Consider the following 18,505-nt stretch of genomic DNA (forward strand, 5'->3'; position numbering starts at 1 on the left):
CATCCCTTGCAACTTTAGTATGAGGTTTTTTTAAGTATGTCATATTGTTAGGACATTGTGTAATGCTTGCTTTAGCTGTCGGTGCCAGAGCCTTCAAATTCTTTTAGTATCCTTTCAGTCTCTCCCTCATGACTTTATGATTCCCTAAGCATCATCCTAAAAATAGTCTGACTACCAAGAATAATCAAGAAAAATGAGGAGGTATAATGTAAATATAATACTAGGAATATAAAGGAATAACACTACAGATAAGACATATATTAAAATCATAATAAAATAACATTTTCAACAATATTATGCCAGTAAATTTAGTTACTTAGATACAATGGACAAAATTCCTGTAATATACAATTTACTAAATTGTCTTATCAAAAATAAAACTCTAAATATCCCTATATATGTTGAAGAAAAGGAAGTTATAACCCAAAATCTTTCTACAGTGAAAAATTTGAAACTAGACACTTAGAATTCTATCAAATAGTTGAGGACAAAATTTTAGCATTCTTATACATACTTTCTTAAGAATGCCAGTTTATTCTCAAGCTAATAGTAAATAAAGATAGCACACAAAAATAAAAAGGCCAAATTATTCATGAAAATAAGTGCAAACAATAAAATATAAAATCAATGGTGATGCATTATGAAAAAGTGTGTTTTACTTCAGCGATATAAGATTGGCTTCGCATTTAAAATTGAGTCACCTTTACTTTTCCTTGAGAAAGAAAAATCTATTTCCTTGAGAGGCAAAAGGAAGAGGCACCTTGTCCAGGTGACTGATGACTCCATGAATGCATAAATCAGTTTCACAAACTGAGACTCTCATGCTGATAGGTTTTTCTCTGGCCCTCGGGGATAATCATTTAGTGAAAGGCTTTGACACTCTCCATTAACATTTTCTCTGAGATCCTATGGGGGGCCAGCCCCCCAAAAGAGATTTAGAGGGTCCCTGGAAGGTGGGGCAGCGTCGGTGAATATTCTGGAGAAATAAGGAGAAAGAAAGAGACTGGACTCTGTCTAGTGCAGAAGCCAATTCTGTAGTAGGGATAGATATTGAAAGAAAGATGGAGGGATAGATATAAAGAGAGGGACAACTGTTCAGTGAAATGAGCAGAAGCCGTTTATTGGGAACCAATATGAGTCTTTTATCCCAAATTTTCACATGTTAAATCACAAGACTTTCATGTGAGCACAAAACCAGGTAGGTGAGGGGCGTCCCCCATCCACCAGGTGTTTCCTTAGGAATGAGGAAGGACAATCTTAATCAAATCACAAGAGTTTTACGTGAACACAAAGCCAGGTGGGTGGAGGGCGTCCTCACCCACCAGGCGTTTTCCTTACCATGAGAAAGGACAATCTTAATCAAATCACAAGAGTTTTACATGAAAAAAGCCAGGTTGGGGGGGGCTTCCCCGCCCACCAGGCATTTTCCCCAAGCATGAGGAAGGATAATCCCAAAATTATCTCACTGTTCCTTGTGCTTGGTTTATGTTCCTCAAAAGCAATACAACAGTTTTAATATCATAAAATCCTAATAATCAATAACTTCTAAAACTTATGCATACCCAACACCTAATAACTGACTTAAATCCTAATACCTTTCTATTCTGTGCTAACTTTACCTGTACTATAAAAAACTCTTATTATAGGTCAGACCAGTTCCTAAAGAATGTGGCCCAGTCCAAAGATCACGCTGGGCCATTTCCAGGAACGATTGATTATGATCTCTTAACAAAATGGCTATTCTAAAATCCTATGTATCTATCTTAATTTCTATAGAAGTTTCTAATTCCTAATCCTGATATATAAGGCTGATCATCAGCAATAAAGCTTCTACAGCAAAACCCAAATACAAACTGTAATTGTACTTGTCCCGACCAGCGGGACAAGTAAAACGTGGGCATGAGGAGGACTACCTGCTGCTGGTGAAAAGAGAGAGAGAGACCAAGAGAGAAAGAGACAGGAGACACGCAGAATAGAGGCAAGACAGTGTTCTGATCAAGCCTCCAAATTTTATTGTTAGGCGATTGCTTATATACATAGCAAAGAGGGGCGGGCTGAAATAGGGTGTGTGGCGGCTTATGATAGGAGGAAGAGTAGTGGGTGGTATGAGGAGAGGAGGTGGGAGGGGTGTTGTGGTTTGGCGCGCGCGCTTTTCGGAGGACAAAGAAGAAGGCTTATATAAGATGATTGCTATTTTTAAAATGGCTCCCAACATGTACTAAAGACAAAATCACAATTAGTAGAAAGTGGGAACAATGAAATTTCAAAAGTTAGCTGTATTCTTATGAAACCTAACATAATTCCCTGACGTAGCATGACCTATTCTAAAATACTTTCTATGAATAAAATAAATTCAGTTTCTATTATAAGTAGAAAAAACTTACACTAATTGTAACTAAAGAACCGTATTAAAAGAATGCAGCCCAGCCCAAAATGGACACTGGGCCCTTAGGAATGTGGCCCAGTCCAAAGTTCATGCTGGGCCATTTCTGATAACCCTAGATAACCATCTAAAGCTGAAAACAGCTCTCTAAATGTATATACTAATTCTACAAATATATTTTTAAATCTTATAAAGAAGCTTGTATCACGTATAAGGCTCCCAAATGTGATCTGAGTTTGAACTGTGTTAAGTTTAAAGTCGAAACCACAGTCTGTGAGAAACAGGAACATTGAATCTCTAGAGTCAGCCACGCCTGTCATATTCTCAGAACTTCATGCTTATATCATAAAAGTCCCTGCCAGTGGGTAACGCTAAATAACAAAGAAAGGAGGAGGGAATGGGCCTTCAGCTCCTGAACCAGCCTGGTGGTCTCAAGGTCAGCAGCCTGCCTGGATCCCTAACGCTCAGGCAGGCCTCCAGGGCCAGCTCCCAACAAGATCCTAAACCTTACCAGGAACCTTTTTCCATGGCTCTACAAGGAACTTTAAGACCTCTGACTATGGTTTCTCGGTGTGATTGCTTTTCTTCTTACTCTTCTTTTTCTCTTTAGAGGCTTTCAGCTGTCTGCTAGCCTGATGGCTGGGTACAGACTGACACACATTTTTCTGTAAAGAGCTGTGTAGTAAAATCTTTAGGCTCTGCAGCCAGATGGATTCCTCTGATGCTGGTCAACTCTACAGTTGCAACATGAAGCTGACATTGTGACACTGACAATGCATAAATGAATAAGCATAGCTGTGTCTCAATAACATTTTGCAAAAGCAGATGGTGTGTTAATACTGACCCACAAACGGAAATTTGCCAACATCTTGGTTAGGACATCAATATAGCACACACCTTTCCTGAGTACTTTGAAGGACTATAGTTATTAGTACTTTCGATGATTAAAAAAAGTCATGCAGTTTCATCTAGAAATTCTCCCCCTTGTCAGGAGTTCTCGCATTTTCTTTTAGAGAGTTTTCTGTGGAGTGGCACAAATTACTAATTGCTTGACCACTGCCTCAGAGTCCAAAAAAATGCACATGTTTTAGCATTTCTTTGCTTCATCTATCAAAACTTCATCTGCAGAGTATGGATTATGGAGTATTGTTCTAAATTGTCTCTATTGGTGACAGTAATTTGTGTGTTGTGTGCTGGAGTTCCACAAGGATACTTCACATGAAATGATTATAAGTAAAGAGGCAGAAAAATGTCTTAAAACATGTTTAATCCTGCTAGCTATCTTCTACCTCTGACCTCTGGATTGGGGTTTTCTCTGACCTCCCTAATATCCTTCTCTATCCATTACTTTAATACTAGCTCAATGTATTCACATAAACAGCCACCTAAAGCCAATAAAACTATGAATGCCCAATCCTGCTCATGACTGTCACTCCAGATTCTTTTTGCTTTTCCTTAACTTACTCTTTCTTTGATAAAATTATTCAGTGGTTTAAAATCCAGAATTCAACATTCCTTCCCATGACCCAAGTTTAGATTAAGACAGTCAGCTTTCTTTTGCTCTAGAGATGAACTTGGATAATCTTTACTGTCTTTGGGTTCCCTTTTACCACTCATAGCCACATCTTGCCTATAGGTCTACTGGTGGGACTATAAAGTAATAACAAATAATATATTTATTATTATTAGATGAAAGATAATTAAGATTTGTGTTTTTTTAGGCATTGAAATTTTTATCATGATGTGGTATCTGAAATTACTTTTTGTCTTAAAATCTATCTAAAGCTACACTAACAGAGATGGGTGCTAAATGACATCTCAGGGCTACAGTACTCCATAGGGCATTCACTGTCCTAAACAGAACAAAAAATAAAAATAAATTTAAAAAAACTTCTGAAAAAAGGATTTAACAGCTTCCACCCTACCAGAAGTTCAGTGAACTTACAGGATTTTTAAGGCTCCAATACTGTCAGAATATGAGCTGGCTATCCACTTGTGTTTATCCATGAATAATGCAGAAAGCATAAAAAATCATGAATTTAATCATGAGATAAAGTAGTCTAGTCATAGTCAAGTGGATAGCTAGTGTCATACTCCTTTATACATATTTGAGGAAGAATTTACATATTCATAATGACTTTCTGATCTGGAAAGTCCCAAGTTTGTCTACTATTAATAACTGGGTGAATGTTTCAGGTAGTATTTAAACCAATAGAGATTTCATAGCAGACATTACCCCATCCTGAAGAAGCAGTCAAGTGCTGGTAGAAGTAAATGTTTCTATCAAGATCTCCACCTGCCACTGCCACTCTGCACACAGAAAAGTAGAGATAAATGGCTGTGTGGTTCACCTTGCTTCTCTCACATTTGAGTGTCATACAAGAAAGAATAGGTCTCAAATGATCCAAATGTAAGTCTGCTGTATAAGAAAGTTCTAATGTTAGAACTCTTTCGGCTATTGACATTTGTAAGTAAAAAAAAACCAAAACATTTTATTTATTTATGCTTAATTCACATACATTTATGGGGGACAAGTGTAATGTTTTTACTTGGATATAGTGAATTCAATATTAGTTTTTAGTGCATCCATACTCAAATCACGTTCATTGCACCCCTTAAAATAATTCTTTTTCATCTACCCTCCTGTCATCTCTCACCTTTTCAGAAAGGAAACTGTTCATTTCCTCTGGCTAACAGAATCGAAAGCTAAGAACACTGATGGGAGGAGTCATTGAATTGTTTCATAACTCCTTTCTCCCTGGGGTGATAGCACAGCAGGAGATAAGTCAAGTTGTTAAGTAACTGTAACCAGTGTTTTTTTTCCTTTTCTTTGGAAATACTTCTCTTTTTTTTTCTTTTTTTTTTTTCATTTCAGAATATCACAACACACTGCAACTCCTTTTCTGAGAGCTTTATTGATTTATCTCCATACTCAAACAAAACAAGCATTGATTTCTGCATTTCTGAGAATCCCAAGATCTGGACTAATTTTGAAGACATTTCCAGTGAGGTGAGTACTATTGGTAAGTTTTTTAGCTAAGATCTGGAGACTTCCTTGAAACTCACAAGATCACAAGGGAGAAATAAGTATTGGTTTTTCACCGTGGTGAGTGAGGGAAGTAGGGCTGCTATCAACTGATTTCAGAAAAGTTAAAACTGTAGTTACTTGATTTTAATTCTTCATTTACTTCAAAATAATAGATTATTCTACCACAATTGATGCCTGTGCAAGGGAAAATGCATTTTGATCATTACAGACTTTAAAACAAATTTTCTAAGTATGTATTGGCATAAGTTGATATTTAGAAGACTACTTTGGTTCTCTTGGCTGAAAGGAATGTAGGTCCCTTGGTGGCTGTTGTGGGGCTTGGGTAAAAAGCAAGAGGGTGACATGTAAAACTATTATGAATATTCAGTAAAAAAAGCACATCTGAGCGCAAAGCTGTCATATGGTATTATCTCAATTTTACAAAATATAAGAACAAATATACATACATAGTAGAATATTTGTTTCATAAGCACAATTATTCAAATAAATTGTGTCTTAAATATTTAACTTTTACTTTAGCTCCATTACATACTGGGTGTTAGAAATAGTATTTCAGTTTCTTTGGAATTATTTTCTGCCCTCCTGAAAGTTACTATATTTTTTCCTCATAGTAAGGTGTAGGACAGAGAAAAAGGAGTCAATTAGAAAAATCTGTCCATTTTCTACTTTTATACATTTGTAAAGATGTTCTGTATATCCTGCTACAAAATTTCATGTGTTCTTGAATAAAATTTTTTATATCTTTCCAGGCTTTTTACCTAATGTTTGTTTAGTAATTGAGAGATACACAGAAATTGCCTATCATAAAATTGTGTTTTTCCTTGTACTTCTCTCAAATTCATGTACACATATGCATCAATGTATATTATGTATATATGCAATCATGTATACAAACCTGTACAAACACATATAAATATGTATGTGTGTATGTGCATGTGTGTATGTATATGGAGATAAATGTATTACATAATACTAATTATAGTACCATGGGCTATAAAGTAATAATAAATAACATATTTATTATAAATAGAAAAATTCATAATTAAAACTATTTTTTATTATTATGTGTTATCTGAAATTACTTTCTGTCTTAAGAACTATTCAAAGGTACACTAACATAGGTAGATAAACTGACTTTCTTTTAGTTAGTTTTTGCAAGATAATTGTTTAAAATATTTTTTACCTTTAAGTGATCTTTAGTTAACAATATGTATGTAGATTTTTAAAAATAAAAATTTGAGGATAGTTGTCAGACTTATTAGGCCCTTCATGTCTATACTGGTAATTAACATATTTTATCTTGTTTCTGCTATCTTCAATCTATAATGCTTCCATATTTTCCTCCTTGTCTGTCTTTTTTCATCTTATAACTGTCTCACCCTCTAAAACGAATATGGCAGTGAACTGCCATCTTCTTTTTCCTTCTTCACTCCGCCATCTTAATATACTTTCTGTTTTTGTATTCAACTGGGCTTTTTTTTAATATAGGCACACATAATTAAGTCAATTTTTAGCTCTTTTCTATCATCTGACCTGCAGTATTTTTGATTTTTTTAAAAAGTATTTTTTATTGAATATTACATCCAAAGATGTTTCTGTTGGGTGTGAGGCTTTGTCTTACAAAAATACTGAGTCCTTGAGGGTCGGAGGCTCACTTTTGAGGCACTTGTGTTTAAATGTCATTTTGTCCACATGAAAATTCTGATTTTGCAATTATTTTTTCCTTCAAGAAAAATGAGAGCATCTCTTCTACATCTTCGGGGCAAGACCTGTTTTAAATTTTAGAATTTAAAGGTTTCAAAAAGTGTATTTAGTGCATGTATTCTAAATACTTAATTACTAGAAACTCCAATGGAACCTGATCATTACTCCAAAATCAAAAGCACTAGTATTTCACAACAAAACATGTGAGCGCTCACATTTAAGTGAAATGAATAATCATTCATAGCCTCCTGTTACCTCACATCTGGTTTTATTTTGTAAATTGTGCTGTCACACTCACAAAGGAAGTCCAAACATTCATTTAAAATGTTTTTGGAACCAGCTCGGTGGCTCAGCCTGTAATCCTGCACCTTTGTGAGGCTGAGGTGAGTGGATTGCCCGAGCCCGCGGGTTTGAGACCCGCCTGGGCAGCGAGACCTCATCTCTACAATAAATCAAAAAATCAGCCAGGCATGGTAGCGCATGCCTGTAATTCCGGCTACTCGGAAGGTTGAGGTGGAAGGATCGCCGGAGCCCAGCAGGTCGAGGCTGCGGTGGCCGGGAGCAGCCACTGCACTCCAGTCTGGGCGACAAAGTGAGACTCCAACTCAAAAAAAAAAAAAAAAAAATGTTTTTGGTTTAGTAATTGACATGGAATTTTTAGTCCAGCATTATACAAAAATTACTTCATTGTCCTGCGGCAGGCATTTTTGCTGTTGAGAGTCAATTTCAATCCAATTTTTGAATCATTGTAGGTAATCTATTATTCATTTCTGGAAGCTTAAGTGTTATTCATTTGCTTTTTGGTATTCATTTTCACTATAAAGTGTCTTTGTGTGGGATTTCCCTTAATTCCATGAACCTTTTCGATGTGAGGATGTCACGGTCTCTCAAGAAGGAAACAATTAAAGATCTCAGAAATTTAAACACCTTAACTATGCAAAAAGTACACAAAGACATGTTTCCAAAACTAAAAATATCCAGTCATTTAAACAGAAAATTGGGATTTATACCATGTACTAAGTGTCATCAAGGAAGTGTAGAGGTGCTAAAGAGATCCAGAAGAGTGACACTATCCATAAGGGACTCTAGAAGCTTCCAGAAGACAAAGCTTCAGTTGATTTTTTTTAATTATTATTATAAAGATGTGGGGTACAATTCAGGGTTAGGTATACAAATGTTGATTATGTAGGTACCCTTGTTGATGAGGTATGCCTCTCCCTCCCTAGCAGTTTCCCTCAACTGCCAATCCCACCCCCCTTCCCCTGACAGTTTCAGAGGGAGATTTGTGGGAATGGCTTTCCAGGCAGTGAGAAGGGAATTACAAAGTCATGACACATGAAAATACAAGGTCTGTTGGATATTTTTGAAGCATAAGATACAAGGAATACAAAACTGCTAGCATTAAGAAAGATGTGGATTATTAGAGAGCTTCTGAAACATTTTAAGAAGCAAGAAATTATTTAAAAAGAAAATCAGGAAATACTAAAAGATTTCAATTAAACAGAAACATGGCTTATACTAACAGCCATACTACCCTGAGCACGTCGATCTCACCTGAACTTGGAAGCTAAGCAGGGCCGGGCTGGTTAGTACTTGGCTGGGCAACATGACTTACAGAAAGAAAAGTGACTCTTTGAAAAGAACTAGATATATAAGACCTAAAAGAAGAAAAATCAAGCAATGAATGTAAATAATTTCAGTCACTAACTGCTGTGATCCTGCATTAGTGAGCATGAAGATATTTCGCAAAGTGATAATATCATGGGCAGGCACAGAGGACACAAAGACACGGTCCAACACCAAGGGAGACAGGATACGAATGAGAGATGACTAGAGAGCCCACAGAACTAGGGTCAGTATCTCAGGATGAAACTGTATAGTGCCATGGCAGAAATTTATTTGAATAAGCTAGGAGGCTGTGGATCATTTCCACGTAGGCCTCTTTAGTCATAGAGGGCGTGGCAGGAGTCAGGAACTAACAGGCAAACATTGGGGAATAGACTCCAGCCCCAATAAAGGATGGGGCCTTTGACACTACCTAACCCCTACTCTAAACACTGTGATAATTGCCTGATTACAGACCTCCTTTCACCATATCCACCTGAATCCAACTCAACTATCCTCATTAAACAGGAAGAATTTCCTAGACATTCCTAATGAAACAGTTCTAGACCCCATTTTCACAGTGACACATGTGGTCATTAAGTCCTTTTTCATACACGTCTATGAACAACACTTTCAGATGGGCCACTCTCGGAGTAAGCATAAGAAGTCTTTTAAATTGTCTGTATGTATGTGTGATGTTATATGTCATTTTTCTCTTGTAGGCTTACATTTTTAGAGATGGCAAATAAATGCAAGATAATTGTTCTAACAAAAGGATTAGAGGAGATGAATGATTATTATTTTAAGATGGTTAAGTCTTTACTGGCCAAGGATTTAAAGCTGACTAGAAAAATGCAAGAAGAATATGACAGAATTAAGATTGCTGATTTGATGGAAGAAAAGTTCCACAGTGATGCTGGTTTGGGCAAACTAATAAAAGTTTGCCAAGAAATAGCCAAACTTCAAGTTATTGCTGAAACTCTTAAGAAAGAAAAGTCAAAAGGTAATTTGGAAAAGGGTATACCCTCTCCCTGCTCCTATACCTGAAACCTTCTCCAACCTTGAATAGAACCCATCTTTAGTTATAGTTGATATATCCATGACAATGTTGATATCAGATGCCAACAAGTTAACTATGTAGGGCACTTCATTTCTCATGAGATTGATGTAATTTGGGGGTATATTTGGGATGTAGTGAAGAACAAAAGCGAGAGGGAGTTGATCAGAGACTAAGACTTTCAGACATTAGAAAGATTAGATAGTAACAAAATAGATTATTTGAATTGCTGTTTTTATTTAATATATGTACATTTAGTTAATTAATGTATTGCTCCAATTGGGATCATTTAACACATAATCATTCTTTGTAATAATAAAAAACAGCACACAGTACTTAAATTGTAAAATCCCTATTGCAAAAATCGTTGAGTTAAAACATAAAAAAGATTTGTAAAAGTCAAAGACCAAAATCACCATACCTCACTTCACAAACCTACATCACATTTCCTTTCACTGGTTTCTGTAACTTGAAGAGAGTTCCAGGAGAACATGACCAAATAGTCAGTGCTGTGAAAACCTTATGCTTTTAAAAGGAAATAATAACGTAACAGGACCGGGAAAGCATTGACTGAGGCATACGTTGTTCAGCGGACAGGAAGGATGTGCTCAGTGCACAGGGGAGGAGTGAGGAAAGTACTGAAGAGCTTCAGGCAGTACGTGTGCCTGTTTTGCTACTGTGGACCTCCTGGTGGCCAGACTAAGCTAATGCAGCTGAGGTAGGCAAAACACAGCTGAATCCTCAGGCGGGAGCTGACAGCAAATAGCAGTGAAACTGTGTCAGCTGCCTGAGATCATCTGTTCTGAGTTTATAAATCCTCTTTTTTTCTTCATTACCTGTGAATAAAATTAAATTCATTTCAGCCAAAGGAACAACCCCATCAAAGAAAAGGAAGCTGGGAGAAGTAGGTTCTGCTACACCTGAACCCACCACAAGTCACACTTTCAAATCTGAAGGGGTAGAGAGGACCCCTGGAGCTCAGGTAAGCTTGAGGAAGAAGAGCAGACTTCAAGTCCCAAAGAGGAATCTCTGTTGTGTCTCTTCTATTCCACCTCTCTCTCAGGTGGTCGTCTTCATTAGTTTTCTATCAACTCAGATTTACCAAATTGTCTAATAGTTGTTCAGCTTCTGCAAGGTAATGAGATGAACACCTTGGTAAGTGCAATGCAAATATGTATAACATAAAAATTATATTTTCATCCCTTATAGAGAAGAAGACTCACTTGATTTCAGAATGATTTGCTTATGTTTATAAATATTTAGCTTTTGTATTTCCAAGTCAGCACAGAGGTAATTAGATAAATGATATGTATAACTTTCTCCTCTTTATTTAATGAAATCACCTCTACTCACCACTTATAACCGACCAGGGATGGGCAGCACCTTGTTGACTTTGCAAGACACGCACTGTTAGATATAGTTACTACCAAGTAATGAAAATGTACTCTACTTCATTAGACACTGAAAATGAATAACAGAAACACCAAATTATTTGCAGAAAAGAAAAAACACAACCAAAGAAAAGGCTGGAACTAAAAGGAGTAAGGTGCCCCAGGAGCAGACTCAACTTCCCAGTACTGCAGGAACCAGCATGTCCAGAGCCATGGGCCACGCCCCACCTCCCCAAATCTCATCATCAGCTCCACCCAGCACTCCCTCAGAGCAGGTACGCTCTTCCTGGTCCCCATTTGCTTCATTTTCTTTAGCTTACAAAGAGGAATCTGATTTTACCTCCTACTTAAAAAAATAAGAACAATAATTAACTAGTTATCAGACGTATATACTGATATTTCACTGCATTTTAATATTGTGCTTCCACAAGATACTTGATAAACTTGACGTTATCTGCGATTGCAGGAAGTTCTCTGTGCTGTGTTGTTCAGGGGAGAGTCCAGAAGAGTGCAGATGGATACAGCTGTGGGCCCACTGTCTACTTTCCTCTCTCTTTCACCCTTCTTTTCCCTGATCACTAATCTGTTGAAGTTTCTTGTATACACACCATGCTTCCTTTCTTTTTCAGGATTTTCACACACAGTATTTCTCTTACCTAGGCCAACCCTATCCACCCTTTGTATTTCAATATTGATATCCTGTTCTCAGGGAATATTCACTTAGATCCCTTATAACTTAAGTGAAATTTTCATGGTTCACACTTTGGTAAGAACTTCTTTCTTTCTTTTCTATTATTTATGACAACTGTGGTTAATAAGTGTTTATCTTTTCCACCTTACTCTGAATTCCAGGATTAGGACTACTTTGACAGTCTGTGGAGCACTGTCTCTCTAAGCCCACTTCAGTGTCTGCCTCATAGGAAGTTCCTAATAAATACATTTACTGAGTGAAAACCTGAAAACCAAGTCCTAAGTTATGAATCAACACAAGTAAGGAAAGAACAATAAAGGTCATCATACCATTTAAAAAGGTGATATCTACTTTGAGGCCAAAGGTTATAAAAACAAACAGAAAAAGTGATGAAATAGGAGAGTTGAGGAGTTTGGAAAACCTAGGCAGAAAGAAGACCATACACTAAGACCTAGAAATGAAAGGAAGTAGAATGAAAGGAAATTGCATGTTTTTGATAATATGTGTGATGTTGTACTCTTCTCAAATTTGGACAGGAGAGACTTTGCTGTATGCATGCATCAGGGATGGTCTAGTAACTAATGAAACTCTAATGAGCTTTATTCCAGAAATAAGTGTTCTATATTCCCATGGCACACAATAAAAGGAGATTACGACAGGGCAAAAGTGATGAAACCTCAACACCAGCCACAGTTGGAAAATGTTCTGTATCTTTTTGTCAATACTATATATTTTTTCTTAATACAAGATTAAGAAAAAAAACTAAATGCAGATAACAGCTAATCAAATGAAATATAATTAAATTTACCTAAATTTCAATATCTATTTCATGCCATATTTTTCCTTGTACACTTTTAGATTTCCTCCTATGTAAGTTTATACATATTTTTTCTGAAAACGGCATCATTGTCCTGTTATGAGTAGTCATCTAATCTTTCATGTAGGTTCTGTATGCGTGTGGCTCCTTGTCAGGTACTTATCCTTGTTACTATTAATATTCCCATGGATGAGTCCACTGTTACTGATTAACATGCATTGGGTAAAGATGTTTCTGGAGCATCTTTAGCCTGAACCTACAGAGATGATGGCACTCTGAGGGGTTCAGCCCAAAAGTGTCCTCTCTACTGTGAAGGAATTGACTCTTAGATAGAAACACTACGAGTTGTATTTCCCAAATTTCCCTGTCTACATTGCTGATAACTGAACACCCTTGATGTCTGTGGTTTGCAGTAGACATCATTTCCATTTTCAATGCATTCAATTTTATTTGGCCTATTTTTATATGGTGACATTTTAAAATGAAAAGAGTAAGACTATAATTCATTACTTTATCCTAAAGTTTCTTTAAATCTGCTTCATGACAGTACTCTCAGTAGTCACTGATTTTATGTTGCTATTAAGCTTTGCTTCTTAAGTATTATTCAGTTTAGAAAATAATTTCCTTATTTTCACACATATGGTCTCCTCTGTTACTTTCCCTAGCTAGTACACCTGCTTAGTATATCATCTCCTGCCCTCACTAACAATCTCTCTTTATCTTGGTCCTAGACCTGAGCATCTGTAAGGCTCCTGGGGCCCAATGTGATGACTTAGATCACTGAGTAGTGGTTCTGTACTCAACAATAAACATTTTCCTTTGCTCTCCTCTATAATACACAGACCCAGAAATCACTGGCCAAACATCAGGTAAATGCCAGAAGACATATTCTCCAACAGGACCCAATGATAGTGATGGTACTGAATGCAACAAAACTATTTGAATATGAAGCCTCAGAAAATGAGAGAAAACAAATGTTTCATGCTACAGTGGCTACCAAGACACAGTTATTCCATGTGAAGGTTTTAAACATCAAATTGAAGAGACAATTTACCCAAAAAAGAATCCTTATCATATCAAATTATTTTGAACATGGAAATCTCCTAGAGGTGAATGAAGACACTTATGTGTCTGAAGCTGGTTCTGATCAAAAGATTGAGGTTCCAAACAACATCATCAAAAGAGAAAAGGAAACTTCAAAGATTGATGTTCTTCACAAGCAAGCTTCAGGAACTATTGTATATGGATTATTTACACTACTTGAGGTAAGCTCTAAAAATTGCTTTGTTTCTTTTCTCTGTCAACACCTGAAATTAAAAGCCTTCAAGTACTAAATGAAACTTTGCCTGCTAACCCAGATTCTCTCAAACACTAAGGATAGATGGATAAAGTCTTCTTTCAAGATGAGACTGGAAATAGGGCATTTGTTGATGTTCTCTCTTCCATGTTTTCCTTGTCAAAATATCACTCTGAACTTCTTAGAAAAACATTCAAAGAGAAACCTTAAGACTTCTTTAGTTAGGAGAATATATCCTAAGCCACAATGGTTAAGGAAAGTCTGCGGTCAAGATCAATACACAAATACTGCTGAAAATACATATTTGATTATTACCTTAATTGTAGCAATAATCACTTCATTTTCATTTTGAATTAATGATTGACCTTCGAGGCTTGAGTTTTGGCTGTGACAGTCAGAACAATAAATAAATTGACTATTCATGCCTGGAAAACAAATGCATCCAGCAGTTAGTACAGTGTTCTTACCAAATGAAACTTATACATCAAAAAACTGGGAACTATGAATTAGAATGACACTTGGAACACCAAGCAGTCTAAACTTGTAACTTAGATATGTAACAAAACAAAAAGCACAGACAGAGTTTCCTGGTATGTTTCTATCCAAATTAATAAAACGAGTTAGTATAAGACATTCAAACCCCCAAAAGCATCTACTAACTATCAATTCAAGTATGTCTTACATGACCAACATCTCACAACACATATATTTGTTTTATAAAACACCCCACATTTACTGGTATTATTTTCTGTAAACACTCTAAAAGAGATGTTTCTTATAAACACAATTTTAGAATTTATTAGGAATAAACTTGGGAGCAAGAAACTAAAAAGTTTTAGCTTAACTATCTGATTATGGGAAAGGACACAGATATTGGAAAAAAGACTGAGAAACAAGAGAAGACAGGATACTTGGAACATCAGGTAATCAAAATTCATAATTTATATATGCAAATAAAAGAGCACAGAGTGGGTTTTTTTTCTGCTATGTCCATATCCAGATTTATAAAACTAATTACCATGAGACATTTAAAACAAAAAACCATGAATACCTGCTATTGATTCAAGTAATTTCTTAGTGACTATATTACAACCCACTATATTTGTTTCATAGAACAATCCCTTATATCACCTGCATTACTTTCTATACATACACATTCTTAAAGAGATCATTTTTATAAACACAATTCTAGAATTGGTTAGAAATATTTTTGGTAAACAAAAAACTGGAAAGTTCGAACTTAAGCACCTACGTTTATGGGGGGCACAGATCTTGGAAAATCTGTGTATTTGTAAATGAAGAAGGTGAGAAATGGAGTAGGAAATGGAGAAGGTAAGAAAAATAAGAGAGTTACTGGAAACTTTCTATTACACATTCCTCATAAAATACTCAAAGAATAGTGCTAGCAGATGTCTATTCTTTTGCATAGAGGCAGAGCCAAAAATCCTACCAAGGATTTCAAATTCCTGTAGGTCAAGGTGCTTTGGGAGGCATAGCTGCCCTGCAGGTGGAAGCAGTAGAAAGTGGGAAGAAAATTCATTCTTCTAGAACTGTCAGAGAAATACCCAGGACATGAATGATGTGAACAAAAAAGATCGTGAGAGAGGGCCCTCTGAAAAGACCTGGCCTAAGGTATATGCATGATGTCGTGCAGTACTATGAGCTGATGTCCTGCACCATTTTAATCTGTCACAGGAGATCTTTTAATATGTGTGGTTGTTACTATGTTCTCAGGAACAAGATATTAATTTTCTGTTGCAGAAAACAGTGAATAAGAAGGACACCATCTATGGAATTCAGGATGCAACAGGAAATATGGATGTAGTGGGAAGAGGAACATGCCACAATATCCCTTGTGAAGTAGGAGATCAGCTTCAACTCTTCTGCTTTCGACTGCAAAAAAAGAACCAGATGTCAAAACTGATATCTGAAATGCATAGTTTCATCGAGGTGAGAATTAGATAGACAAATATTCATTTTCCAAAGAGGAACATTATTTCCTTTAGGTTTGGGAAAAATTAGATTTCTTGGGTTTTTTATTCATAGAGGTCAGCAGAAGGCATTAGAAAACAAATGATGCCATGGTAATCACAGTTTAGAGAACTGTGTTAAAATATACTTTTAAAATGACATTCATCATATGACTCAAAGGTTTATTAGACTTGTGCTACATTATAGAATATGTGAAGAAATTAGGAGGGTGGAAAACTAATTTCACACAGTGATCAAAAGCAAGGACTTCAGAATAGGATAGACTTGGTCTATGTTTGGCTCACTGGTCACCTAATATTGGGGGAATAGCTTGAATGCTCCTCAAGAGATTTGTTGGAAAATTAAAAGAGATAATGAGCATATATTTCTTATTCCATTGTCTTGTACATTATGAGAAATCAATATGCAGTAGGTATATTGTTTTTAGTAAGGCAAAAGCAGACATTGGAAAGATCTCTATGCTGAGAAAATGTCACATACAAATCCTCAAAAGTGTGAAACAGCACAGTGAGTTCTGTACAACTTTGGTATACATGTAAAAGTACTGGAAATTGATGCAAGAGAGGTAAAAAGCAGATTTATACTGAGCTGTCTTTTGTCATGAAGGCAAAAACGAAAACTTCATTGTAAAAACAATCAGTAAGTAGCGAAAGATGTTATGCAGAAGAATCCCTGATCATTTTACATGTCAGCAAAAAATTATTCTGACCATTGTCTGCAGGAATACATTAAAGAGAGGCAATGTTTCAAGGTAATGAGATCTATTATAACCCAGTAACAAATAATTACATTCTCAGAAATGGAAAGGTGTTGTGTTTCCCCCACTTGAAAACCACTAAACAGAAAAATTAAATTTTCAGGTAAAGAAAAAAGCAAACCAGAGAAACTATAACCTCATGGGCAGAGGGCTATACCAGGAGCAGGGTCATCTTCCAGCACATTCAGAAGCCAGCACAGCTCTAACTGGGAACTATCCCCAGACGGCTCAGAAGCTACCATTAACCCTATCCAAGGGTTTCTTCCCCCAGGTACAGTTTCCTGAGTCTCATTCCTGGGTTCTTCCAACCATAGATTACAGACATGACCAGAATGTTAAAAAGTTTCTTTTTTGAGCCCTAGCTGCCTAAATATCTTTAAAAAATCACATCTCTCATTAATTCACCAGATCATAGTTCTTTACTATCTTAAATGTATGCATTTAGATTTACTATCTAAAATGTATGATGGCTATCCTTAAGAGAGTTAATGTCTTGTGTTGGTGCAGCTGTAGAAAAGGGAGGGCTGATGGTGCAAAAAGGGGAGGGCTTTTATTACAGCTGTAGACAGGGAAGTGGCCACACAAGTAGAAATGAGGACAACTGTGTGTTCAGACTCTACATTTCACTTTCTTTCACTTCTTCCCTTTGCTTGTTAGTAATATTTCTATTTTTGTCTTCAAATTTCCGATTTCCTTCCCATATCGCTAACTTGACATGTGCTATTCCTTTGTTAGGAATCAGTTTGACCCATCTTATCACCAGCAAAATCTCCTCAAACTTCAGATGCCAGTGTAATTTCTTCCTCTGGCAAATCCTTGTTGACAAGATACCAGAACTGAGGAGTCTTGGCCTTTCACAAGTCCTGCTGTCATTAAGATTAAACAATCAATTTCATAGACATGAAGAGAGGGGCTTATTTTGCAGGGTGTCTCCCATACCATCATGATTTGAGTCTTCCCTGAACAGGGTCAGCATAGCACATAATATATATTTATGTACCACAGCAAACCTGTAATCCCAGCATAGAACATGAAACAACAAAAACAATAATTACAATCCAACTTTTTCAATGCTTACCTAGGTGTTAGTTCTAAAATGTTGTTCCTTATTTACATCATTTCATTTATTCTCCATAACAGTCAGGAGAATGCTGTTCTCTGTCCCATTTCATATAAATGAAAATTAAGGTGTTTAGAGGTGTAAAAATCTTCCCTAACTTTTCAAAGAAGGTGTTAGAATTTGGATGTATACTCAGCCTTATTGAAATCTAAAACCTGAACAATTAATGACTATATGTAGTTTTAGACTAGGAGTTTAGATATGCCAATATCAGTTATTAATAGAATTGATGGTGCCATGTAATAGATTTGTAAGCATAGCCCAGGCTCTGCAAAACTTCGATCAGAATTGTGGTGGCCAGGGGTGATCAGAGCATGTTTTAAAAAGGAAGCCACTCTCTAGACATAAAATCCTCTCATCCTCTCTAACGAAGAGTGAGTTTTATATATTAGATAATTAAATGCTAAAAGTAGAAAAAAAAAAAACTATGAAAATTAACCTAATATTAATAAATGGTAAATATGGTTAAAAAAAAAAAAAAGCCAACAGTGAAAATAAAAATAAATTATATCACTTAAGGACTACATTCTTGCCCTTGGTAAAAAATATTTTAAAAAAAACACTTACTGGGAATGTCCAGGTGGATCTTGAATATTCCTAAATACGACTGAGACTTCTAAAGGATTCTGGATGACTGATTCA

General features: G+C 36.1%; 1 protein-coding gene across 1 annotated transcript; it reads left to right on the plus strand.

The window, feature by feature from the left end:
- The first annotated feature begins 5,315 nt into the window (after window positions 1–5,315).
- Window positions 5,316–17,098, plus strand: LOC103266950 (gamma-interferon-inducible protein 16). The gene is made up of 7 exons (XM_021715795.1): window positions 5,316–5,393; window positions 9,464–9,744; window positions 10,662–10,780; window positions 11,297–11,464; window positions 13,540–13,962; window positions 15,756–15,944; window positions 16,847–17,098. The coding sequence occupies exons 2-7, from the start codon at window positions 9,480–9,482 to the stop codon at window positions 17,096–17,098; spliced, it is 1,416 nt and encodes a 471-aa protein (XP_021571470.1). The 5' UTR covers window positions 5,316–5,393; window positions 9,464–9,479.
- The last annotated feature ends 1,407 nt before the right edge of the window (window positions 17,099–18,505 follow it).

The sequence above is a fragment of the Carlito syrichta genome, unplaced genomic scaffold, assembly GCF_000164805.1.
Source record: "Carlito syrichta isolate Samal-C Ts95f unplaced genomic scaffold, Tarsius_syrichta-2.0.1 Scaffold307691, whole genome shotgun sequence".
Taxonomy (NCBI): domain Eukaryota; kingdom Metazoa; phylum Chordata; class Mammalia; order Primates; family Tarsiidae; genus Carlito; species Carlito syrichta.